Source organism: Haemaphysalis longicornis, unplaced genomic scaffold, assembly GCF_048455015.1.
Source record: "Haemaphysalis longicornis isolate Haplotype H1 unplaced genomic scaffold, Haemaphysalis longicornis Haplotype H1 scaffold_9, whole genome shotgun sequence".
Taxonomy (NCBI): Eukaryota; Metazoa; Arthropoda; class Arachnida; order Ixodida; family Ixodidae; genus Haemaphysalis; species Haemaphysalis longicornis.
This window is the reverse complement of record NW_027526460.1, coordinates 46,063,501-46,091,397: the sequence shown is the minus strand read 5'-3', so window position 1 is coordinate 46,091,397 and position 27,897 is coordinate 46,063,501. Positions and strand designations below refer to the sequence as shown.

Genomic DNA, 27,897 nt, shown 5'->3' with positions numbered 1-27,897 from the left:
GGTCCCTACCGCCAAATTCACAGCAAGCGACAAAAGCCCTCCTTCGTTTTTTTTTAATTATACAAGATTACACGAACGTCTTTAGTGCCAAAGAAAAAGACTACGAGTGCGCGCGTTCGCCCTACTATATCCTCCTTCGCCATCTTGATTCCCCACTCTTCTATCAGCTAAACCCCACTTCACCCCTGCAGGTTAGCAAACCAAGCTCCACAGCTAGTTAACCTCCTTTCCTTTCTATTTTTTTTACCCTAACCTCTTCTTAAGTGATTCTCAATGTGCCTCTGCATCTAACGGACACTAAATGCAGCTTTAAGATGCTTTCTGGGCTCAACAAACTTGGCGAAGCTATATATACTACATTCCAGCCCGCTTATAACGAACAAATCGGGAAACGGAAATCAGTTCGTTTGGATGTAAAATCTATGCAAATTTAAAATCTAAAATTTAAAATCTATAAAATCTATGGACATAAAATCTGGACATAAACGGGAAACGATAACGGGAAACGAAGATTTGTTCGTTACAGCCGGGATTTCGTTAAAACCTGGTTCGCCATAAGTGGGCTATATACTGTACATCGCCTACGTCTGATCTTGGCTACACACGGCACTTCCTCTTCAAAATTCAGCAGGCCTCTTCACCACCCTGTTCAACGTGCGATGTAACAGAAGGTATCGAACATGTCATCGGCATCTGTTCGAAGTTCACAACGACAAGACAGACTTTCTTTATATCTTCGTGTATGCTGCACCACGCAGGCCTTGAATTGAGGTCAGTTTTGGACTCTTAGTCGGACCCACGCCAGGCCGTATGGGCTACCAAAGCTATGTTGGTGTTTTTGCGTAGCGCTGGCTTGGACCAAGTGTTGCGATTAACTTTACTGCCGAACTCTGTGCGTGTGCTTCAAAATTCGTGCGCTACATCTCACTATTTTTATTATTTATGTATTCATTATAATTCACAGACCCTCGTATTTTTGTTCCCTCATATGGCGTAGCAAGCTGAGCGAAATGGCTCGGCAAACCTCGATTTCATCATTAAAAGTACTCTCTCTCTCTCTCTCTCTCTCTCTCTCTCTCTCTCTCTCTCTCTCTCTCTCTCTCTCTCTCTCTCTCTCTCTCTCTCTCTCTCTCTCTCTCTCTCTCTCTCTCTCTTTCTCTCTCTCTCCCTCTCTCTCTCTCTCTCTCTCTCTCTCTCTCTCTCTCTCTCTCTCATTTAGTTTCAAAAGACGTCAACCATAAGAGCTCCCATATAAAGTCTTGCTGATTGTCTTACTAGTACTCGCATCGCTGAAAAGTTTCATACACGTAAACTCGACGCAGCCTGAAGGTAACCTTCAAACCAACACAGTTATACACTCCTTCGCTGATCTAATGGCTTCCCTTCGTACAGTGAACTGGCAGCCAACATCCAAGCCCATTGAAGGTACATTTACCAGTCCTTCTTCCTCCTATAAACAGCGCTATCACGAATGGAGCGCAGGCCGGCGTCATTAAACATTTACTCGCTGCTAAAAGGCAAGCAACGCCATCGATGGTTCCTCAAATGATTTGTCTCTCGAAGCAATTATCTTAAGGGGCCCCCGCCGAGTGCCGGAAACGCGAGGATTGAAGTAAACACGAAACATAAACAACTACTCCCAGATAGCAATCTAATCAAAGCTCGCGCGCTCAGCGCTTCTCTATCGAGCCATTGACCTGCCTCGAACGCCCACGTCTCACGAGCGGCGATCTTATCGAAGGGCCCTCCGCTTTTTGCCGACTGTCCGCTGCTGGGCGTTGAGCGGGGACGGCGCCGGCGAGATGAATTACGTGTGCGTAACGCCGGTAGCCGTCTTCACCAGGGGGTAATTGGGTTGTTGCTTTCTCGCTTCGATTAATCGCCGGTCCGAACACATCAGCAGTAATATGGCTGTGCCCTGCAACAGTAATAAAAAGCGGGGAGCTTGTAAAGCAGTAAGAGTTGGAAACGAAGAAAAATTACTTGAGGAAAGCCGAAGTTTTACATATAAGCACCGCAAGACACACTAGCACAAAGTAATCCTCTCTACGACGTTTTTGTTTGCGTTGTAGCATCATGTGTTACTGTAAACCTTCTTAAACGAAGTGTCGGGCATGTTTTGTTGGTTTGTCATACGTACGCAAGTGCTCATAATGTGTCAGTCGTAGAAGGATTCACTCCAGAAAATGATCTCGCAGTGAAGCTGCACCCCAAATGTTCTCGATCAACCATTGGCTGAGTACATTTCGCTTGGCGCCGGCCGCGTTATAGATTGAGTTAGTTCGAACAACTCTAAGGAAAGCTAGAAAGCAGTTCTGAAGGATTTCCGGTCAACCCGTTGTGTAAATGACACTCAATGATAACCCTTTTCTCCTCTCCACGTATTGTGACTTGTGACAAAGTATGCAAAATGTATTACTCCCAGGGAGCTCGCTGTGCTGCATTTCAGTCAGTTATACACTTTCTTTCTCACATTATGATTTTTTTTTTGTTTTCTGTTCTGCCATGAGTACGGCTGTTTGTAGGGTAATTTGGGGACTACGAATGTTGGAGTTTTTGGGAATGTCATCAAAAACTCAATATAAATATTGTGGCGCAGCCCACCTAAGGGAAAAACAGGCTATAGTAATGTTTCACTTTGTGAACGTGGGTTACACGCAGGCACGTTGAATGTTTAATCAATGTTTTGGTTACATAGTCTGGCTCTATAAAGTACGGAATATTATTCCCGTGTTCACCATGTACGTACTATCACCCTGCGTCCCACCTGCCCACATGAAACTGCCCTAACGACCCTGCAGTGCAAGACTTTTACGAAGAGTGCCATACACCAGCCCTGCCACTCCACCTCATCCTCCGCATCACTTCCTGGGAGGGCTGGCTAAACCCTGGTCATAGCGTCGTCGACGCAGGGATTCCTGTCCTGGCCGCCCACTGCCTACGGATAAGCGACGGCGTCTTTGAGAGGCTTCTGTGTGATAGCGCGGACTTGGGAGGCCAAAATAATAAAGTTTTGGTCTCTCTCGGGTGCATACCAGCATACATTCCCCCTTGTAAAGCGTTGTAAGGTACACTCATTGCAGCTATGTGCTACTCTGTATGCGGGTAGAGCCCTTTGCTGGGCTCCTTACAGGATTCTGAGAGCTTGCACAAATTTCCTGTGGGCTACCCTTCTAGTCTTGCGCTGTAATCAGTTCATTCATTCATTCATTCATTCATTCATTCATTCATTCATTCATTCATTCATTCATTCATTCATTCATTCATTCATTCACCTCTAGAGCCTGTAGCAACGCGCGCTGTAGCAGCATACGTTGGTGCTCATAATGCTTTTTAATATACTTTCCTCTAGATATCCGCAGCTTCTTGGGTATCTATCATTATGCTAGGGAAAACAGCAGCAACTCTCAGGGATGTGCCGGCGTGCCGTAGCTTATATCTAGCGTTTTACGTTGAGTTCTCAAAACGTAAACCGATATTCGTAGGCCGATGTGCAGTATGTTGTTGTTTGGCACTTCGCAAGCTCAATTTGAAGGTTACCTATAAGTTATGCCTAACGTCGTGCCTAGGACTACCGTTTGGATGATACTTGAGTATGTATATTCTCGGAATTGTTGTAGTGTAGCAGAAAGCAAAACATCATTATAAGACCAGCGCAAAGGTTTTCCCGGGAAGGGTAAATAACCATTGTTTGTACTATAACGCAAACGTAATCTGTGGAGAGCGATTTTGGCTTCGATTCCGTTCTAACATAACATATATAAATATTGCAGGCCTCCGGCACAGCGTGCTTCAACGACCTTGGTGGCTTTGACGCAATAGAAAAACGCATGGTAACAAGTGCCTCCGTAATTGATGGGGAAAGGCGTTGGTGAATGTAAGTGCAGAATCCTACTATATAACTCTCTGGCAGACGTTACAAGTGTAGTATAGCGTTGCCCTAACTGGTCGGGCTAGCCCTAAGGCAACAGGAGGCAAGACATCACAAGTCTTGAGTCGCTCAAGTACATGGGACCGTCACGCTACCAGCCGATGGTAGTCTTCTGATCGTAATAATTAGCTGTCTGCAACAAACTGTTTTCGCCGGTCATGTAAGAATATATGTGAAGAAACCTTGCTGTCAAAAAAAAAGTATGAGTAACGTCCTGTGATATTTCGACATATTTGCGGCCAACCTGAATTTATGCAGTGATAAATTCAGGTTGGCCTCAAAATGCCTTAGTAATAAGCGCTGAAGAACACTTACTTGCGCTGCAATACTGAGTACTTATGTAAGATCATCACAAACTCGTTTGGTGGTTACGATATTCATCTCTTCATGCATTAAACAGTTATAATTTTGCATGTGCCTCCTCAAACGAAAGCAACTCTCGGCCAAAGAAGCACGCCAATCTCGCTATCTTGACGCCAACCATCGTTGGGAGTCCAGTCTCAAGGTACCGTTTACTCGCTTTCTAAGTTTTGTGTACTTTTCTCTCGCAAGAAAGGGCACCTCAAACGCAACCCGCACTGAAGGAGCCGCCCTCGATAAATATTTGAATAGCGTTTCGACAAAGACTTAACGAGGTTTCTAACGGAGCTAGTTCGTGTGCAATGCACTTAAATTCTGTACGCAGTGACCGCTCGAAAAGTCTCCGCGTTACTGATTCATGAATAATTCTAACCGAATACCTAAACGGTAGCTGACGATGTTTGGCTCGTTTCTGAAGATCTCTGAGAAAGAAGGGAAGCCGTCCCAGTACGTCCACTACTGTAACGCGGCTCGCATCGGAAGGAGACACCAGGTGCCCTGATAATAAGAATTTGTTATAACCTAAAACAAATAAAAAACTATTATGGAAAATTCACTTCTCATTCCATGGGTACAACATCGTGGAATCTACTTCCTAACTTCATAAAATAATTTGTATATTTGTTCCTGTTCAATAAATACATTTAAAAACATTTCTTGAACATTGCACTCGACGGTAGATCGGGTCCGTCTGGTCGTGTTTGGTAGCTTGGTTTCCGTATAAAACAGTATAATCATTATTTTTCAAATGCAGTTAAACATCGACTTAACGATCCTCTTTGTAACGAATTCCTGAAGTTAACGAAGTTTTTCAATCCCCCATTTCCAGCCCCATTGAAACCCATGTGTTTGCTACCTCTATGTAATAAGGGCGTTGTGACGGGTAACCTTAATGTAACAGGTGCGCTACGCTTATGAGCCATTGTTTTTTTGCAGTTTTTCTAAAAAAAACAAAACTAGCCTGGAGAAATGCACAAATTGAGCGCATTCGCCTGCAGCGCAAAGTATACCGTGCGTTTCCGGTGTGAGCGCGGTGTCGGTTAGATGTATACTCGGTTACAACTCAAGAACGGCACCACCTCATGTAGTGTATCACTCCGCCAAAGCGCCGGACTCATGACGTCAGTGCGCGCGCGTTTTGAAAGGGGTTTTCTATGAATGCGTGATGTCGTCTGTTTTGTCTCACGCAGTTTGTTTGTCGTCACTGGAGTCGTTTATAAGCATATTAAGTCCAAAAAATCACGGGAACGGCTCACGCCACGTTCAAAATATTCCCAGTAACGCCCTACTTGCGCCGCGAGGAGAAACATCCGGCTACGGTGATACGGCACAGCGGCAACTTCCGGTTCCGTTCTTAAGTTGTCACCGAGTATAGTCTCGTGTATTTACAGCTTTCTGTAGAGTCTGTTCGTCGGTGACGAGTGCTGCCAGAAAACGAAAAGTTTTGTCTTTTTGAATACAAGCTTGCAGTTTTAAATGCTGTCTCCTGCGGCGAAAAAGAAGAACGTCGCCGCCCGGTACAGTATCTCAGCAAGCACCCTCTCAACAATTACGAGTGTGGCAAAGAACATCAAGGCATCAAGTTCGCGAAAAGGCACCGGGAAGTGTGAAAACGCAAAAAGTGTTATACTTATGCTGCGTTTGTGACTCGGGGATAAGTGACATGGTTTCTTTGGAGTACCGTGTATAGTGACTAAGTTCGTGAGAAAGCAGCACGCACAAATCACGCCGTTCTTCACTGCGAAATAAATCCTTTAAGGGTGAGTTCACCGTCACTGATGTCTAGAAGTTTTGGTTTTGTCTCTGCTTCATTCAGGCAGGCTTTAACTCGAAACATGCGTGTGATGAAAAATTGCCAATTTTTGTCGACTTCGTTATATCCAGGTTTGACTGTACTGAAGAGAAACATAATTCTGTACCGCAGACTGTGGTTACTTCGTACCCACTTTTGAAATTGTAAGAAATCTGCTGCTTTTATTCTGCACTTAATGAATGTTTCATAGCAGGCACCCCCACAGTTACTCGATTTCAGGACCTCTTGCTGAGTTTCCATATCTCTCTCAACAAACCATCAAACACAAAACCTTCAAAGAAGCAACTACTGTTCTACAGTTTGCCTAGACTTTCGCCTGGACAACGCCACATGCCCTGAATGTGGAGCTTAGCTTTCTTTCTTCGTGCAGTAGAGTGCTTTTCGCCACACCGCAGTTTGCCTAATGCATGCCTATTCACCTATCCACCTGCCCCGTACTATGTTGTTACGTAAGTATCCAGAGGTTTCCGGAGCCCCGCAATGATTTCGTAAGCCGCGGTTACTGCACTATAATGAGAGCGAAAGCCATGGAGGGCGGATGGAACGCAGATAATTACGTTGTCTGAAGACTTCTTCATTGTTTCTCCACAGGCAGGAACCACGAAGCGATTGGATAAGTGACCTCGGAATGATTAGTTTGCGTATAAGAATTTAGTCCGCAAATTTCTGCTTCTTTCATTCTCTGATCTGCGTAACAAGCAAGCCTCCTCTTTGTGCTTGCACAGGTTCGTGTTGATAAATAAGGCTTCAAGAGCCCGCCCAGCTCTCACTTCAAAAAACAATACATTACAAAAACCAGACACGCACTTTGTTCGCTAGCGCCATCATAACAACAGCCTGCGGTTCACCACAAGGTCATGAAGAGTACGGTCCTCCGAGGCCGTGTAAACAACGCCCATCCGAGAAATGTAAATGGGTTACTAAATCAATTAGGTCGTTAAATATAACTAATGTTCCGTGACGCTGCCTGCGCCGGTAGGTACAGTTTTGAAAAAAAGAAATGCTCGAAGGCGTAGTGAGTGGTCACAAGCCTCGCCTTTTCATAACTCAATATTACACAATCCAATAGATCCATTTCGGAAATCTTTATTGTTCACGAAATAAAGCAACACACCGAAGCTGCAGTGATAATTTAGGATCTTTTCTTTTTTGTGTGTCGAAATTCAAGGAGCGATTGCGTCTCAGGCTCCAAGCGGGTCTATGTGATATTAAAAATGCACCGAAACTGCCAGGGAAATCGCGTTCTTCCTTGAACTGATGCGCTGTAAAAATTGCCACATTTTTTTTTTCAACATCACCTGGCGGCGTCCCCAACGTTCCAATCTTCCAATGTTCAACTGAAGCTTTTAACCCCGAAGCAACGCCTACTCTTTGAAGCACGCTCTCGCACACGGCCATCTGTTCAACTTTTAACAGAGGGCAAACCTTTGCAAACACCCCAACTACGCTGTGACCTCCTAAAACTGGATATTTTTTTTTTACCTAACCCCAACCCCACGACCCGTATGGACGCCCTCATACATAAGCTGGGTACAATCTGTTGCACACTACTCAACTCAATCCTGCTTGATTCGCCTCTTTGACTACGCTTTTTGCGACACCTAAAGCTTTTTAATTTTAGTGCGGGAACAGCAAGACAGATTTACCCTAAAAATTCATTTCACAAATGAAAATGTCAAGGTTAATCAGCAGCTGGCTACAATGAGCTTGACCAAATATATCCGCTGTGCTATATTCTTATTGCTGATCATCTATGAGGGGCTCTGCCCCAAAGCCTTATGTATTAAATCGGCTTCGACTGCTAGGGTGTTGCCACAAATTGATAATGGCGGAGCGATGCAGCCTAGAGGTCGCTAACAAGAGTTTAGAAGACACCTGTAGATTAAACATACGTAACAAACGTTTTGCACCTAAATAATGCCTTAGTACGATGAATGGATGAATCGTACAATTCTGATCAAACCTCTGTAAGATAGCGCCCAACGGAAGTAAACAGTCGCCTGCGGTATGAACTTGAAATTATAGAGCGTCATCTTGTATTTTATCAGTACACCTGTTATTTCCTGTGCGCTTACGTTACTTGGAACGCTTAAAGGAGACAATATTAATATCCGGATGTTACGCACATTCATTTTTTGTAATGGTGCTCGGAAAACTGCCGAGAAATAGTGAATAACTTGCGATGCCATTCATGCTTGCTGTACTAGTGTCATAGATAAAAATTAGAGTCAAACTGCTGCTATTGCTCACGATATCCGGAGTCATGAGCTTCGAGCTCAATATTTCTGCATTTTGTTGCAGGTTTAGGCACTTATCAGCAACACCTCGCCACTACCACATAACCTCCAGGCTGAATATTCTGCAAGCAAAGCCGGCCGTCCTTACGCGAAAATTTGTTACTCTTAGTAGTTCCAATGATCCACGTTCAAGAGCCCACACGCCGTATTTTGCTCCGCGCCGCCTCCGGCACTCACGATTCCGGCCACTAATAGCGCAGCCAAGGTTTGCCCCGCTCTGCATTCACTTTGACGGTCCCGCCAACCCCTTAATTAAAAATAGCGACGACCGCGCACAAACCCTTCCAAACTACCGAATTTAGTAGTAGCACTGCTTCTCTTTCCCTCTCCCTGTCCCGCCATTCCTCGCTTTACAGACGGCAGGCTCCCGCCTGACGGGAGGGTGATGCCACCCTTCGGTGCAACCCGCTCCGAGGCCAGCGCTAAGGATCCCAGAAACACGTCTTCTGCAGCCGTAAACAACGCCTTGACGCAGACGCTGCAGCATAGGAACGAACGCCAAAACGGCCGTCGGCCACCCAAACGTGCCCCGCCTGGCTAAACGATGCTGGAAGGGTCGTTGACAGTGCGACGTTCGGGTCTCGTGTCCGCAATGAGGGTGACTAGCGAGGAACCGCACTGGCGAAGCGGATAAATTACCAGCGGGTGCTGGCGACGGCGCGTAAATGGGGACGTGATTGCGCTGACACTTTCTTGTTTCAAAGTACAATTTCCCTGTTAATGGCACGTGCCCGGCGCTGCCGCCATTCTTGCATTTGTCATCGTAGGGGAAGACAGCACGCGTTCGCCGGAGGGAGGCGAGCCGCGGGCAGCGCGCGGAGCTGGCGGTGGAGAGGAGGAAAGCCCCAATCCCGGTTTCGCGCGCGCATCCGATTGATTGTTGGGTTTAACGCACCGGCGAAGCGCAGGCGATGAGGCACGCCGTAGTGGAGGGCTCCGAGAAAAGCGGCCGCCGCGGCCGGGAATCGAACCCGCGTCCTAGCGCGGGCATTCCCTCCTGACGCGCTGAGGTCTGCACTACCATAAAACGCCACGACAGCGTCGCAATGGCGAAGCAAGCGTATTATGCATCGCTCGCTTGTAAGGTGTGCATCAACATGGCCGTGATGACCCCTGCGGACGCACGTTGCCGCCAGGGAGAAGCCACACAGAAGCGCTGTGTTGTTACTTAGTAGTTAGCAAAAAGCTAAGTACTGGAAAGATATAGCGATGCCGTGTATTGCTTGCCCCGTTGTCTCGGGAAGTTGAGTTGACGTAATGAAGGCAACTCAAACCGTAAAAATGCCAGACTGTAAACGGGATATTTCAAAGAACCAGTTTATTCGCGCGAAAACACCACCAACCAAATCATGTATGAGTCGCAGTGCATGGATGTCGGCTAATGCTGCGTCAAATAAATAAAGCTGCGAGTGTAATACAAAAAAAAGCAATCATAATTGTCTACGCGTGCCAGCGCTTCCAGTAGATAAGACATTGTTATTGAAGAGCTACATAGGTTCCTTAACTAGACAACGTGTAATGCCCTTATGGCCATGAAACCAAAATGAAATTGATATTGCTTAAGACCATGTTATCAAGTATTTTTAGAATTGCTAGCATATAGCAAAGTCAAGCAAAAGACGAGTCTTCCTTTTTTTAATACAATGCTTGCACAGCAACCTTCGACCTACTTTTAAAATACATATAAAAAAAACACTGTGCCACATCAGTCTGCTGCGAGTGTTTCTCTTCACGTGTTCTCAGTATAGCCCTTAGAATTTCTGTTTCATACTTTTTGTTTGACAATAACAGGGGCCAAATACAGAACCACAATATGAGGGCAGACCTATTTCGCCCACACTCAAAGCGTTACTGTACAACTCTTCACTACAGTGGTTGACAGTAGACTTTTGTTCTTTTCATGGTTGTGTGATATACGAAACTGCTGCTTCTAAATGTCAGGACTTTAAGATTTGCAGTCACTTTAGGCCGAAAGGAACAACCCATGGATCCTGCGGATCAACTTTATAGACCCTGAATACCTTGCTAAAGAGTATGAATATTTTCGTTTGTGCCTAAACATGGACCCTAAACTGCGCCACAGGCTTGAAGCACAACGGGGTTCGAATACGGAGGCACCCAAACGTTACAGCCGAAAGAACACGCATAGCATAGCACTATTCTGATTGCGCAACAGGTCCGCGGTAAACAAAAATTTAATCCCCATTGATTTTCACAGTAGTCCACTTCCCTTCCGCAAAACAACATCAGTTTTGTGCAAGATGCCATTATTACTCCGTAATTTTATGACAGTATACAGTGCCGTTCACCCATACCATATAATGGTGGATGATTACGGCGATATATTTTGTGGCCAGCACGTAGTTCGAGAGAGAATTTCTCACATGTAAATGTTTTTTTTTTTCTGTGCTTGCAGATCGGCTCAGTTATTTACTCGTCTGCTTTAGTTCCTCACACCTAACATATTTGTATGGGACTTTCGTTCATCTGTTACACTTTTGAGTTCGACCAACATCTCCAAAAGGAAGGCACTCTATAGCTATTTTCACTGTTTATAGCTGAACGTAAACGATACTCTTTTTGTGTTGTTGTTGAAGCCCGATGCGGCTAGAAATGTGTAAGAAGCGCATTACACCACAGCATAGCGATGTTTCATGCGTCCACGAACATTTTCTGCGATACCCAATACACTTCGGTCATATTACAACAATTAAAAGAACCTGCGACCTGTCGTTTAAAAGCCCGCGGACACTGCTCCTAAGCGCAGAAACAAGCGTACTGCAGGCTCTACAGCACACACTTTGTGAAATATAGGTCACGTTGAGCGAATGTTTTTGACTATTAGTTATTCGCAGGCGTTCAATCGCCGTGACAGTCACATGAACATTGCAGTTATGTGTAAGAAATACCACGAAGCTTGTGGGCGAACGCTCAAAGTGGTGTCACTGAGTAGGTCCGACGAAGATACAAACTTTCTTTCGCTCTTTAACGTGCGCGCTAAATCACAACCATGCACTTATTTGCCTTCATCTAAAACTTGCCTTTCGACATTCTATATTTGCACTGTTCCAAACAGATCGACGTAACAAATAATAAGAATAGACAATGACCACAAAACAAAACAATGTTATACAGCCTTCAAGAATGTTATACCATGGCAGAAAGACAGGAGGAAAATTCTCTCATTCTGTACAAAAAGCCGAGCTCCCTCGGCTGTTACAACACTTTCCCGATAGGCAACGTCACCTAAGACTACGAACGCACGAATAAGTAACTCTGAAAGTGCTCACTGCGATAACCGAAGAACTCTAGCACCTAAGTAGCTCAAAAAAAGTCGTACAAGCTGTATTTCTCACTTCGTTTTTCATCGCGGAAGAGACTGCGTTTCCATAAAACGCTTTCTAAGTACCACAAAGCCGCTGAAATGGTGACACAGATTCACATTTAACCGTTTTGACACTTCGTTCGGTACTATGCGAGCTACAACACATTAACATAAGAATCTCACGTGCTCAATGCTAAAAACTTCGAAAGCTTACAAAACAATTTAACCACGGCACGAGAAAGACACTGCTTCGAGTGTTCTTTACAGTTGTCCAGTTCACCGTCAATCCAGAAGCCATGAAAGAGGCCTTGTGACAAACTCGATGACTTTCGTTGAGCTGCGTCTCATTTTGGATGCGTGGAATACCATAAACAATGTCCACACCGCTGCTGTCCTGCGTTGCTGTCAATGCCATGCTGCCAACATCTCCACAGTGGTAACATCTATGCACAGAACATGACGAATCCCACGGAAACATACTGGCGTAGTTCCGAGTTAATCAATCCAGACGTCAAAGGGAAGTGGTGACCTCTTCGATGACATCCACGGACGGTCTTTGCATTCTCCTCGGCGAACTCCTGGGCGCCGGCTCTCCGTTAGCTTGCACCGGCATAAGCCGCAGACAGCTGGGGCATTGATCGTATTTGTACGGCAGTAAAATGGAGGCTCGACGCACGCCCCTCATGCGGCGCTCCAGAGTCTCCTGCGTCTTGTTCAGGTTGTTCTCGTACTCACTGAGCATTAGGTACTTCTCCTCTTTGTTGCACGACGTTATGCAGTCGTCAATAAAGTCCTCGAAGAAATTGTCCATGATGGCCTCCTCCGAGATGCAGGTCAGCTCCTGGCGCCTCAGGTCGGCGTAGTTGCTGAAGGTGAAGCTTCGCTGCTGAAGCCTGGTTTCGTGGCAGAGCGAGTCCTGGAGGGAAGAGCGACGGGACGAAGACGCGCCGGCGCCGCCACCGGCCGCAGATGGCGGCAGGACGTCCGAACAACGGCGACAGTCGGACCGCTGCTGCCCACGGCGAGCCCGCTTTTTGTGCCAGTCGATGAAAAAGAGAGATAGCCCCCCGAGGAACGAGAAAGCGGAAGCCACGTAAAAACCCGTGCGGCTGCCGAACTGCTGGTTGAGAAGTCCCGCCAGCGGGACGCCCACGAGAATGGGCAATGACTGGGACCACTGCACGAAGCTCCACGCCTTGGCAAAGTTTCTCGCGCGAACTTTTTCCAGAGTGTACATCTTGAGAGAGTACTGGTATCCGCCCAGGAAGATGCCGTATATCCAGACGAAGAGCAGATAGCCGTGGTACTGGTGCAGGGCTGTGAAGGCGAGCAGGGACACGCTGATCATGAAGGCGGCTGCCTGGCACAAGTACTGGCGCGCGATCAAGCACTGCACGCTGTTCTTGATGACGATGAGGCCGAAAGCCGCGCTGCCGAGTGCACTGGCGATTCCTAGGAAGGCCTGCAGGAGCAGCAAGGATGACCGGTCGATGCCCTCTTGTTCGCCAAGCTGCATCTGCGAAATTACAAGGACGAGACCCACTTTTTGCCGCAGAAAATTTCCTGGCAAAAATTACAGATCCACAGTGACGGTCACTTTTACGTGAAATCGTGTGTTGGTGCGAAAACCTTTCCATGTGTCCGTCGGATGAAACAACTCTCTCCGCAACGGTTCAGACCCTCAATGACTGGGTATATTGGATATCAGGGCAAGTGGCTACCGCTATCAGTTTTTTCTCGCGTAAGAACAATTATACCCTTTCATTCTAAATGCAATTCCCCTTACGTCGCTGGCGTCAGTGAAGAACCACAGCACGTCTCCAACTCTTCCTATAAGTGGTGTTTAATGTACCCTTTTTAACACCTTTGAACTTAGCAACGTGGATATGCAATATTTCAATACGCAACATTAGAACTAAAGACACTGACGGCCACAAGATCGTACAGATCTTCTGGCCGTCACTCTGCTGATCACACTCTGCTGATCATAGCACTCTGCTGATCACAGCGCCGCACTAAAATCCCATTTTCGAGTTGCTTTCTTTTTTTGTCTTGCCGGCTATCATATTGTCTCAACCCTAAGTCAGAAGATTCCCTCGTTTATTCATCTTACTTGTGTGCGTAGAAACTCCCCGCTTGCTTAGAAGCCGAAGAGAAAAAAATCTTCCAGCAGAACGAGGCACCTTGTTGGACACTTTTATTAGACCAAAATAGGCCGAAGATACTTTCCTTGCATCTACGTGACCTTCTTTATCATACTCGTTGGTCAGCTGCTTATGGTGCGCCACAATTTATACTGGGCATTTTATTTCTACACCAGATAAAGTTACAAATCATATTACGGCCACGGGTGACATTAAAGACAACATTTGGCGCAGTGGCACTTGGATCATCATCACGCGCTTTCAAGCTTGATTAATGTATAATAAGCAAGGAAGTGTGCAATCCACTGAGAACAATAAGGGCACAGCCGCTGTCTGTCACTTGTCACGTCATTATGGGATCAGAAAATTGCGATAGTAACTTTTTCAACCGTCTCTCAACCTAGCATGCATAGTTCAGTCGTAGAATTGGTCGATTTAAGCGTAAATACGTACAGCAGCGAAAAATGGTGGCCAGCTTTATACAAGTCATTGAAGAGTTTCCGTGTGTGTTACAAAAACCCAAAGTGTGAAACACTTCGTCGCCGAGTGCATTTACACGCCAAGTGATGGTAGCTATACACACGCTGTCGGAACAAATAAAACCTTCCCCAACAGTTATAAAAGGTAGAGTGGCTACGTTTGAAAGTAGTTTTGCGGAGCCCTAAATTGCTTTTCATTCAAGAATAACACGTGCTGAGCCAACTTCAAAAAGTGGTTATTCGGATAATGTGACCGCTACTGTAGGTTTTTCTTTCTTTCTTGAAGATAGGAACATTTCTCGCGGACGTATTCAAATTTGAAATGTGCCCCGGCGTTCGTAACTCCGCCTGGTATGGAAGACGAAATTTTTATCCCTTCACCACTCGTCGTTTACAGCCTCGGACCATTAGATTGCCTGATGTTGGAGTTCGAGCTGCTCCCTTCTTCCCGTAGAAATGCTGGCTAAGAGCACGCGCTCCGAAACAGTATCTTCGATAGCTGTTTTTGTGAATTACGGCATAATAAGAAAAGGAACAAATATTTTGGGTGTATTTTCCGCTATTTTTATTGAGAGAAACGCATACCGCTCGAATAATCACAAAAAAAAAGGCCGTTTTCTTTTTGTGAGACAACCAGGAATGAAAAAAAAAACTACTCGAAAGGTAATTCTTCTCACTTTATACCCGAGTCGTATGCGTCGTTAGTCACCACTTCTTCGTAACTTACGAGTCACCACTGCAACTCTCGTTAATGGCCACAAAGCAGCGACTCACTAGAAGAATGAGCGGCGTCGTGACACCGAAAGCGGCCAGGGCAGTTCCAGCCACTAGAATCTGGACGGTGCGTGAGCGCAGCACTGCGTAGTCGATGAACGGTGGTCGATCGGCAGCCTGCGCAGCCCTGTCCTTGGCCTTCGAGCGGCGTTGCATGCTCTTCAGGTGGAGGATGGCGCGCCGCTGCGGGTGGTACAGAGACGCCGGCCGGTAGAAGACGCCCAGCACGAACATCACCAGGACGGCACCCGTCAGCGCCTGCAGGCCCAGCCGCCAGCCCATGGCCCTGCGCACACAGCCCGCAACCGTTAACTCTGACCCATGACCCGACCTTTGCCTATCGCGTTAGTTCTTAGTCAGTAGCACAGTCGAACGTCGTTATAGCAAAGTAGTATCGGGATAGCAGATAGTTCGTTATATCCGATATTCGTTATAACAGCATAGGCAAAAATCGGCTGTTACAAATCGACAATCCAGCCCGCGCAAAAGTAGTAATCCAAAAATGAATTTTTCGGACTTCCAACCCACTATAAACGAGGAAACCCTTACGTTTTTCCTTGTTGCATTTCCAGCTTAATGAGCCGGAACATGAGTACGTGAAATTACAACAAAACAAGGTTCCCTTGACAAAACAAGCATGTTTATTTATTTGATGAAGGATGTGATCTTCATCTGGTGGCTACTCACAGCACTGAGCAGGATTGAGTTTTCCACAGTGTCCACAATCAAAAGGCTTTTATACTTCTGCAGTTGCGGATGCCGGAGGATTTTTCCAAGTAGCTTCTCAGCCTCCTGGTCAAATATTTCTTTGTTATATCCGATATCGTGCGCGGCTCAGTACCAGTTCCGTTATAAAAGAATAAGTGCCATTGAAATAAAGCGTGACCAACCCAAGATCGTATTTAGTTCGCTATAGCCGATAATTAGCTATATCAGTGTTCGTTAAAACGAGATTCAACTGTACTCAAATAGGGGTGCTGACAATAAGAGGGGGGGGGATCCGTTAACGCAGTGGTTTTTAACCACGAGCGTGCCAGAGACCCCTTATGGGCTTGCAAAAGTAATAAAGGACCCTACGATAACGTATGTTGGTACGTGTCATATTTTCAAACCCATTTCGTTAAGCACTGGCCTATTATGAGAGCGGGAGGAAGGGCTGGAAAGCCATGACCATCCACCCCTACCCCCCCCCCCCCCCGCCCCCCAAAAAAATGTCTGAGCTAGGAGGGGGGGGGGAGAGAAATTTATTGGGAGTGGTATGGCACTTGTTGAGCTCCATCACTTGGCATAGGGAGGGGGGATGCACGACTACTACCAAAAAGCTTTTTTTTTTTGCATCCCAAACTACCGACTAAGCTTACGCGGCGTGGCCATCTGCTTTCTCGCCCTTAAACAGCCAACTTCTCATACCCCTAAAAATACAAAGACATACAAAGAGAAACAATACGTAGGTAATGTAGGCTTGTCCACACAATAGAGAAATTTCTTTAGTCATCCCAGGACAACCTAACAACAGCAATCATAGAATCAGCAGCAGCTTTGGGACAAGTATCCTGTAAGACACCAACGGGAAAGCTATCTCAGAAACCGAAGGAAGTAATTGCGAAACGTAAGAACACGAAACTGTCGAGGCCGGCGGATTAGATTGATTTAGCCGAGCTGTCGAAATTGATTAACAGAAGTAAAACGAACGGAATTTGTGCGCACAACTTTGCAGTGATTGAAGGAACACTGGAAACAGCAAAAAAGAAGCTAGCTATAGGCAAAGACAGAATGTACGCAATCAGAGACGAGCAGGGTAACATTACACACAACATAGACTAGATAATCAAAGTAGTGGAACGATTTTACACCAGGCTATGCGCCAGCGACATTGGATGAGGGGAAGCTACTAAGCGTACAGGCTTGGCTTGCTAAGCCCCACAAATCACCAAAGAAGAAGTTGAAAAGGCTCTCAGGGGCATGAAAATAGGAAAATGACGGCATAACCGTGGGGCTTTTATAGCAGGGAGGAGATATTGTGCTGGAGAAGCTTGCTGCCCTATTTTCAGAATGCTTAAAAACCTTAAAAGTGCCCATAGCCTGGAAAAACGGAAGCAAACTTCTGATTCACAAGAAAAGGGACACCAAAGACCTTAAGTACTACAGACCCATCAGCCTACCCTCACTTTTTTATCAGCCTACAAGCTGTTTACCAAAGTAATAGTTACCCGAATAAGTAACAGCCTAGAGTCCCATCAACCCAGAGAGCAGGCTGTATTTAGGAAAAGATACTTAACTATGGATCACATCCACGTCGTCATTCAAGTGACAGAAAATTCTAGAGAGTATAATAAACCCCTTCACATGTCATTTCATGACCACGAAAAAGCGTTTGATTCAGTGAGCACCGCAGCAGTGCAGGAAGCACTGAAATACCAGGTAATAGAGATCTGCACGACTCCTAGACGACATATATGAACGATGTACGGGCACGCAGGATAACCGTTCACAAGACAAGCGACAAATTCCTGATTGGTAAGGGCGTATGACAGGGTGATACCACCTCACCCATTCTGTTCCTCCATTGTCTAGAGGGGGTATTCAGGTAGCTTGACTGGGAAAACACAGCATTACGGATAAACGGAGAATACTTGAGCCATTTGAGGTTTGCAGGCGACATAGTCTTGCTAAACGAGTATACAGAACACTGCCAAAAATGCTTGAGGAACTAAATTCAGAAAGAAAGGCCGTGGGGCGAAATAAGTATAAATAAATGTAATGTTCAAAAAGCATGCCGAAAGCTCCCTGTTCAGCATATGTAACGAAACGCTAGAAAAAGTAGAAGATTATAACTACCTCGGTCAGGTCGTTTGTGCTGATCCCCACCACGAGAAAGAAATCCGGAGAAGAGTTGGTATGGACTCGGGTGCACTCAGTAAACACTCCCAAATAATGAAAAGAAAGCTACCCTACCACTGAAAAGGAGACTATTCAACAAATGCGTCCTTCTGGTGATGACATATGAAGTCGAAACTTGGCGCCTTACTAAACAACTTGAAAGCAAGCTTAGGTCGTCTCAGTGGGGCATGTAAAGAAGAATGATAGCAGTAACGATAAGGGAGGGGAAACGAGCTTCCTGGATCAGGGAATAAACCAGAGTAGATGATATCATAGTTCAAGTAAAGAAAAAGAAATGAACTTTGGCTGGACAAGTAATCAGGCGACATGACACCTGGTGGACTACAAGGGTGACAGAGTGTAACCCGAGGGACGGGTCTAGCAGAAGGACTCGATGGAGGGACGGAATAAAGAAATTCGGAGGCAAAGAATGGGCTCGAGCAGCGCGGGGCAGGAGCGTATACCCTTTGTCCCCTCATTCCCTCTTCCGACGACCGCATTCAAGAGATCATTACAAAGAATTTTTGCAGATAGTGCTTTTTCTCGGCGGTCATCCGTCACCGGGCATGCGTTTCTGCCTTTTATCGCCATGTGTCCATCGTCACCGGTATCGCGGTGCATGCGCTGACGACCACAGACATTAAGAACAATACTCTTATGAGACTTCGGAAGATTCGGAGATTAAACCGAGGCCGCTCTGCTGCTGAAGTGGTAATCATAGCCACTCCACCACAAGTTCCTTTGTTTTGTTACATGGAACAAAAATTGGCCGCGTATCTGCTCCTTACGTTGCAAACGTCGACAAAAGACGATAGTCTTTCGTCAACATCTGCAAAGTAAATTCTTTCTTCGCTTTCCCGCTCACCTCTCATGCTGCTCCTCGTCCTTCGCGCTCCATCCAAGGTAAACACGCTAGAGGTTTGCTCAAGTCAATTTAGAGTTACCGCGTTCCACTGCTCCAGGTCAGGTGCCTTGATGCCATCGCTGCCGTACGGCGGAGGCGCGCGTGAATCGAGGCGCCCTACTACAACGTTTATAGAACCACGTTGCCGTAGTCCACGTGCGTTCCAAGCGGAATGTGGAACCTATCTAGTGGAACCTTTCATAACTGTTTCCGTTTGATTTCTGAAAATGCCGCTAGAAGCTATAGTGGCGCAGGCGACATCAGGCGACGGAGTGATTTTTTATGCAGTATATGCAGTATATCGTTTGAATCAAGCATCCATAAATTTGTTGCAAAGGAACACTCCAAATATCACTTATGAATTTATGTTCTGCCGCATATTTTTGTAATGTTGTGTTCTAGTTCAACAATATTGACAAGTATGAACATTGCAACCGGACGTAGACGTCTAGATTTGGCGGTGGGTATATAAACCTATTGTGCAGCTTATATTTGACTTTCGCCGGGGGCTGAATCTCTAGACAGACAGACAGACAGACAGACAGACAGACAGACAGACAGACAGACAGACAGACAGACAGACCAAAATCTTCTTGTTAAAGTAGCCCAAGCAAGACTATCATCTGTAAAAAAAACGTATCCTCCCCACAACATATTGACGCAGTAATCACCATCATTATTGGTTTTTATTTCCCAGAAACATGTGGTTTCCATGGTAAAAGCTGCCCTTGCAGGTTTTAGAAGCAAACGAGATAAGACACGTAACACATACATAATGCCCTATACATATATGTAACACACCTTTCTATAAACAAATATGTAGTATTTTGTCCGGAGATCCCACAAGGTGCGGAGTGTATCTCGAACACGCATCCACTCCTAAAGCTAAGCCACCGCTGAAATGCGCACTCTGCGTGGCAACAACGCTACGTGAGCCTATAATTTACATTCACGCAATGTACATTCAGGCAATGCCAAAATGTGTCTATCGACACAACATCGCCTAACCCATTCGGGAGATTCGAGAGGCTCGCGGAATATGCAGCCTGCGTGGCAGCCACCATGACACAAATGGGTGACTTTAACTTTGTTGTCACCTAATCGGGAAACACAGGGACTGGTTGGCGCATACATTCAGAACAGAGGAGCATGAACCCAAAAGGCTCTAGAGGAATATTCAACGAAAGCCTCCTGAATAAACCGTCCCCACTTGCAACTTGGCCATTGTGCTCAATCGAAAAAAACTATCCCTGATTCATGCTGTGAACGTGGTTGGACAACGAAGGCAGACGCGTTCGCGACACAAAACGGCGCGGGAACCAGTCCAAACGAGCGCAAGAAACAAAACAGGCTTGTTTGTAATTTGCGATTTAGCATTCTTCTCAGTTAATTAGCTTAATGAAAATTGGGAGGACTACAGTTTTGTAATAGTGGCCCAGCATACCACTGGCCGCTTCAATGTAGCTTTGTGACGCTGGTGGAATGCTTAGGAGCGGCGGCTTCATGTGTTAGTATTACAACTGCGACTGATAGTTATCAACGATACGGGCTCAAATAAATATTCCCTCGGATATGTAATCGTCTGAGCAGTCAAATGTGATCTAATTTATTTCTGTAGAGTAACATTTACGTTGCTTTTGAGAAGCCCACGGCATCATCCAATCGAAGATCCCCTGTACGGGACACACGGCATCCTGCTAAGACACCATTAACAATAATGACTCTCAGCATATGCTCGCGCAATAGCGATAGGAGCCAGGGGTGCAGTCGATCGCGGCGACTTCTCTTTCGCCACCATCCCACGTGAGCCTGGCGGCGCACCCAGTCGCCCCGTCGATTTGTTTTACTGTTCCATGCCATTGGAAGTTAATGACGGACCCAGCCAACGCGTAATTTTATCGCACCCGCCACGCGTGCCTGCTCAATGCTGTTATCGGGTAATTGCGAGCGTGAACTCGCAATTTGTGCGTCAGCCAGGCTCCGTTGAGCGAATCCACACAGTAGCCATTCCGAAACACAAGTATCTGTGGTGCCCGGGGGAGGAGCTGTTTTCCACCAGCCCTTCGAGTTTCTTTCTTCGATCTTGCATGGGGAGGAGGTTTAACGGGCGCTGAAGGCTAAACAACTTTTACTTTTAACGGAAAGATCACGCGTTTCGTAGCTGTCTCGGCTTTTGTTCAACGGCCAACGATGCCAGGTTTGTTGGGAAGTAAGTAATTAAAGCTGCAATTTCTCTCTGTAGTTTTACTTACGCTTTAAAGCGAAGCTTTAAATTGGTAGAGTTCCGTGAATGTTTCCATTGAGGAAGCAAAAACGCCCTTCGAGAAAGCCAACTTTATCATAAATGCTCAGAGGAAACGGATGTAGCTGTTGTTTCGTGGAAACTTTACGAAGTTTACAGACTACATGTTCCCCTTCACCCTCCTTTTTCTTGTCTGACGATGCCGCGATATCTTTTAATCGGGTTTCCAAGTACTTGTCGAAGATTACATTTTCACAGCTAATATCATACCATGTAAATCAAAAACCGGCCCTTTACACCGGCCATCTTCATTGTAGTTCCTTATCGGCTGTAGCACTTACCTTTTTATCTCTGTTTGTTCACCACTTTTTTTGGCGCTCTTTGCCCCCAAGATGCCCACACTGTCACACAAGTACCTCAGCAAACCTCACTCATCTCGTGTGGTCATGTCCTACTTTTGCCAAACACCGAACATTCAAGTCACCACAACTGCACCGCGATCCCCAACAACTTGACAAAAAATTAATCCACCAAATGGCACTTTATTCTCTAAAGAGCGGTCTGGCACGAGTTGTCTGAGCGGAGACCTCACCGGTCCTACTCACAATGGACTATTTTGCGTGCCCAACAGTTGTGACGGACTCATTTGAAGCGGGAAGCTGAAAAGAAATGAACCTTCATAAGCGTGAAGAAGAATTTACGCAGTGCAAGCCAAGGACTTCACTACTGCCCCAGCGCTTTTACTACCCTCTCCCCTTTCCCTTCCCCTGTTTAGACCAGCGGTCTCCCGTTTTCAATACACGTTTTACCACTACTTCGCCCTAGTTAGCCTTGCGCCATAAACATCCGACAATCATCATCATCATCATCATCATCATCATCATCATCAAAAACTTTCCCAAAAACAACAGTATGACAATGGAGCGCTAAGGCGATAGTTTCTTTTATTTGTCATAATTACTTAGTTCGTTTTAAACGCTACGAAATTCCCGATTGCTGTCAATGCGTGGCATCTACCTTAGGACCATGGTTGTATAAAAAATGCCTGTTTATCTTACTTTGTTGAAAGATTCCCAACAAAAAGTGCAAGGCAATCGGCCGCCAAATCAACTCTATTCTTACGCCAAGATTCACTCTTCATTATTAGTTAATTCACAGCGGAACTGTATACGTTAGAGAATTACTGAGTGATGCCAATATATGAGCATATACAGGAAGAATATGGTTACCGAAAGCGGCTATAACCATTGTTTTATCAAAATTCCCCTGCAACAAAGTAGGTGAAAATTAGCCGCTAGGACGACTGTGTCGTTACAGCAATTTTCCTTTAGTTTGCATAGTTTGGTAGTTCGCAGCGAAGTTGCAAAAGTTGTGGCATTTTCACCTGCTGTCCATACAGAAGCTTCTACGTCGCAGAAATGGACAGCCCACAGTTCTTTGCTACAATAAAAGTTCTAGTCCTTCCGAGTTCCGTTAAGTAACCACAAAGCCATGGTCACTACCATTACCAAATGATGAGAGAAATATATACGAATACGTACTCTAACCATGTGTAGGATGTGCATTTTATGCAGCTCTGCTGGTCTGGAGGGGTGCCTTGCATCCTAATTACATGCAAGGCACTCGACACCACACGACACTAAAATTTTCCTTACTATACAGAAAACATATCCCGCTACACCCATCATACGTTTTGGCTAATAAGGCAATGTTTTGCTTTAAGCGAGTTTTTCAGTTTTTAACCGACGTCAAATTGTTACAGCTGCTTTCATATAATGCATAATCATCCTGGCCCTATACACCTGCCATTTTCATGGCTTTTAAATCATTTCACGTTTGTTTTTACTGAGATAATTTACTATTTAATTGTACATTTGAGTGATCATCAAAAAGCCTTGTCTTTGGGGCTCTTTGCCCATGTTGGCCTTGCGCTTTTAAACCCAGACCATCATCATCATGGTCTGGAGGGGTAAAAGGGTGAAAGGTCAATACGAATCCTTCCCTTAAGCTCCGCCCCCTCACCGTATGCACTCCACGATGAAGATGGGCACGACCGCGACGCCGAGCCCCGTGCCGGCGGCCAGCAGAAGCTCGACGAGCTCGCGTCGCTTCTTGAAGTACTGGCCCACCATAAACATGGAGGTGTCGCGGGTCATGGCGACTCCGCAGCCGAGCACGATGCCGTAGCTGAAGAAGAGCTGGTGGAACTGCGAGGCGAACGAAGAGAAGAGGCAGCCCAGCGCGGCCACCAGGCCCCCGAGGACGGCCACCATGCGGGTGCTCTTGCGTCGGCACGCGCCCACCACCGCGGGGGACAGGAACAGGGCCATGGCGGTCGACACGGCCCCCAGGCATACTGCAGGCAGGTGCAGAGGATCACGGTTAATTGCATTGTAAAAAAAAATTAGCAGTGGCTTAGCTCGGCTATGTCAGGATATACGTAGCATGAGGTAAGGTTCAGCGGGTTATTTTTAGGTTTCCTGGTTGTCTAGGAATAGCTTATGATCATGCTTACTGCTGCTAAAACGATTTACAATCCAATCCAATCCAGTCGAGTCGCGGCGGCGGCGGCTCCGGCGCGCCAGCTGTGCGCCGTGAGACGGCAGCGCTCCTCGCGCATGCGCAGCACGGCTCTCCAGTAGCCACGCAAAACGTATCAACCTCGTCCAGTGTAGCTCTCGCTACAAAAGCGCGTGCTATGCAACGCCTCTGGCTTTAAAGACACGTTGAGCCTCTGGAAGCCTCCAGCGATTTATAGCGAAGTCTTGGTGATGACCTAGCCAATCAAGCGGACTAATTAAGCCGATTCATAGCGCAGCCAATTAACGAGGTTAATTGCACTGAACATATCAAGTAATAAAATGTGGATGACAACGCGAATTTGCGAACATATCAATATAAAAAAATCGGCACAACGGAAGAGGAGAAAAGATTGTCGACGGTGGACGGGAAAATAGCTCCGCTAGAGGAAGTACCCGCGTACGAATTCGTCAACTGCCCGGTCAACGTGTCCAAACAGGCGGGAGTCATCGCAGAACGGGGAACAAAAATAATGTGACCCGCAGCAAAGGATATGTCTGTCTTTCACGCATCGCCACTCAGTCTTTCGCCTTCAGATGGTCTTAGCGATAACATACATAGGAGACCCTGCGAATTTGGCCTTTGCCCATCCGCAGATTGAGCGCCATCTGAAATCTATTTGCCCATGCATGGTGTTACCGTTCATTGCTGAGGAGCGCTTCATTTCTCGGTCGAAACGATTTGGACGTGAAGAGCAGAACGCAGACGCCTTGCCAGTTCACCATTGTTAAAAAGTTAAAAATTTATTTGAACCCCAGTCTCAAGCCTTCTTGTTACCACTCACATGCGATATTTTTGGTAGCCAACGAATCTTAGTTACACCAAGTCACATGTGGCAATCCCTGATTGTGCCTTCTAAGCGAAGAACGTCCTTGTCTGCAGCTGCTCATGCGTTTTATCTTTGTTTCTACGAAGCCCCGCCATTTGTCCCAGTGCGTCGCGTCTTTACTTCGAAGCCACGACGCGCTCAGCCGTACATCTGTCTTGAAAATGGACAGTGTGTCGTTTTCTAAATGTAATATCGGGCGAGAAGCCAGCCCCATTTTTCTGCCGTCGCTTCTCGCTGGCGCCCTGATTCGTTGTAATCGTGTTCCACTCGTTCTTGCTATTTTCAGGCGCTATTTTCTGGAAATTATTTCCACCATTGCTATCCTTGCTCCTGCATCCCTCCCCAGCCTTCCATTTGGCATATCGGTAAATGCTGAACCAAAAAAAAAAAAAAACGAAAGCTCAAGTGTGGGTACTCTGACGGGTCTTCCTCTACACCAATGCTTCTTCGCCAAGTTATATTTCTAGACAGCGCGTAAGCGAGACTTGGTGTTCCTTCACGCAAAACTGCTTCCTTCAGAAAACCCATAACCTCCCCCAAAAAATTTCTGGCTACGGCCTCGAGTGAAAGTTTTATATGTCTCTTCGTTCAGTCGACCGTGAGCAAAACCAGTCCCGAGCAGAAATCACTTAAAAATAATATATACACATGAAGTATTCCATGGCACGAGGACTCCTTAGCGCGAGCGTAATCCCTGCAGTAGTGAGATGTGGCCGTCCACGCCAGTGCTCCGCATGAGAAGGGAGCGTGGGAAGAACGCATCCAAACTTTAATTAACGTGGATAATTATAAAAGCGATGTTCGGGACGTCAATACAAAGGTTTCCAATAAAATATTCACGCCGGGAGGGGAAAAAGCATATGTCGACGGTGGATGTGAAAATAACGCCTGGTAAATCATGTTTTTTGTGTTTCATACGTCGCTGCTCAGGGCTTTTGCCGTTAAGTTGTCTTAGGGATGACATAAGAGATCGTGTTAATTTTCAGTTTTTTTTTTCAGATTTGAAGGAAATGAAAACAGAAATGTGTCAGGCTTAACACTAATCAACCTATACTTATTCCGAACGAAACGTTTGTTTTGCTTGGTTTTGCAACGACAAATGCACACAATGTTTCACAAAAGTGAGGCTTTATTGCAAATCTGATACTGTGTGTCTTTTTGTTGAATGCAGACGAAGAAGGTTTTGTGGCGTGTGAAGTACGTTTGTTTGAGATTTCGAAGCCTATTGCATAGCTATATCTACTGGATGAATTAATTCAGCCTGTCGCTTGCAGCCTTTAAACCAGCGCATAATCGCCTGGCACCGCAGTGGTGAGGCTGTGAGAGAGCGCAGCAGCAACGCTTCTCCGTGGCTGTCACGTGGCGTAACGTCACACCTGCCATACTTGCGCTCCGGTAAATCAAGGTCATTGCGACGCGATGATGACCTTGCGAGACATGGCGTAGTAGAGCTTCCGCTCTATAAAGTCAAATGGACTGTTCGTTGTATTTAGGGAGGTTTTATTTAGTCATTTTGGCGATGATCTGTGGCCTGGCGGCAAGCTTTTTGAAGCGGCGGCTTATAACGGAAAGGTGTCAAAGGTCACAGTACTTGTTATGCAAAAGATCGTCGTCATAGTGATTGTCGTCTACGTCGATGCGAGATAGGCCAAGAAGTAAATCTACCAAATCTTAACAAAAATCGGCGCCATGATTGTTTTATCACGTATAACCTTGACGTGGCCTTCAGGCGAGAACTTGGCTGCGCTTTTGCTCGTACGGAGACAACTCTGATGGTACAAACAATAGTATAAGGTTGCCCGTGAAGCTCAAGGGTCCTTTTCACTGATAAGTAGCTTTCTTTGGGAACAGTGACATTCTTCCTCACCGTAATCGCCTCGCACATTAACCACCATGCTGCGTTTATCCCAGGGCTGAGATAATCGCCGAGCCCACTTTGAGCCAACCCTCCCCGTAAGCTAGGTGATCAGAAATTTGTGCGATTTCTTCATCCCCGTCCATGTTCATACTCTCATGTGCTCTGCGGTATTAGCAAGCGAAACTTAACCCTTCCCCCCCCCCCCTTCCTAACTCGGCGCGCCTATCACGACTTTTGCGCAGATGCTTTGGCACAAAGTGTCCGACGTTTCTGCAAGGCACTTAAGTACAGTGTGGCTGACACTAGGAATTTTGTGTTGTAATGGCGACATTTGTGACCGAAAAGTAAAACCGCAGTACGAAAATGTGGGCGCCCAATGCATCTCAACACTTTTTAAATGCCCAAGCCACATTGCAATTTCAAAAGAAAAAAAACGTACCCCAGATGACAATAAGCCAGCGACTGACCGGACACGGCGTTCTCCACCAAGTCAACGCTTCCAACACCTGCGGAGTTTCTCTGGCTGATTTGCTCGAAATTGCTTCCTTTTTCTAACAAAATTTGTCGATATTCTTGAAGAGCATTATCGAATAAAATCTGTTTATAAAAACTGCGTTATGACTCGTGGCTCCAATGTTGAATGAACCTATCGAAAGAGCGCGTCCACGTATGTTGCCACTCAGACTAGGATTCTCCTCGGCGCTTGTAGGCCGGTGTGGGTGCAGCGTCAGCCTCCATACCACTCTGCGATCGCCCTCAGAATAGCTTGACGCCCACCGACAGTTGTGTTGTGTACTCTACGTCGGTTTCATCAGGCCTGTTGTGTCTGTACTGACACATTTTCTTGTTGACGAGTTTCGACATGAGGAACCGGGTATTCCGGACGTACACATACGTGCACGCGTTTTTTTTTTTTTTTCTACGAGGAAATAAAAACGTGTGACTATTTAGTTTTTGTTCCTTTCTTTAGGCGTCTTGGAAATGTTTAAATCGCAAAATTACAGCTTTCGCCGGCCAAATCCGCAAGGCAAGCAAAGGGTCAGGAATGGGTTGAATACTGCACTGGCGTCTGCCAATCCCGTTTGGTAGCCTTAAACGGTTGAGAGACATCTAAGCAACATTCCCTTCCTGCTGGAGCGATCGCTGTCGCTAAAGGATTTATCAACACATGCCGTCACTTACAAGTGTCGCTTCTCATTTAAGACGATAAGTATGGACGACGTTTGAGAGCGTGAGACAGCCACGCCGCCATTTCTGATGTTTTCTGCTGCAATTTAATATCTAATGTTGTTGCATTGTTTTGTGCACATCATGTATTGCTTGAACTTACGGGTTAAAAAAGTTTTTGGCAATCTTCCCTCACCCAGCTGACAAGACTCCGCCATAAACCACTTTGTTTCCTTATCTCTTTGCTATCTTCCCCCACATTGGCGTCCTTTACACAATCTAGGTCACTGATAGGGGATTTTCCAATATGGTCA

At 46.1% G+C, this 27,897-nt stretch overlaps 1 protein-coding gene across 3 annotated transcripts in view; it reads right to left on the bottom strand.

The window, feature by feature from the left end:
* Positions 1 to 9,695: 9,695 nt before the first annotated feature.
* Positions 9,696 to 27,897, bottom strand: part of LOC144153646 (monocarboxylate transporter 10-like) — a 307,668-nt gene continuing 289,466 nt past the window's right edge. For all 3 annotated transcript variants that reach the window (XM_077685300.1, XM_077685299.1, XM_077685298.1), the window contains 3 exons: positions 23,172 to 23,505; positions 15,124 to 15,409; positions 9,696 to 13,242 (listed from right to left, as the gene is read on the bottom strand). In XM_077685300.1, coding sequence (XP_077541426.1) covers positions 12,238 to 13,242; positions 15,124 to 15,409; positions 23,172 to 23,505 — 1,625 coding nt within the window. In that variant the 3' untranslated portion in view covers positions 9,696 to 12,237. The remainder of the gene's footprint in view (positions 13,243 to 15,123; positions 15,410 to 23,171; positions 23,506 to 27,897) is intronic.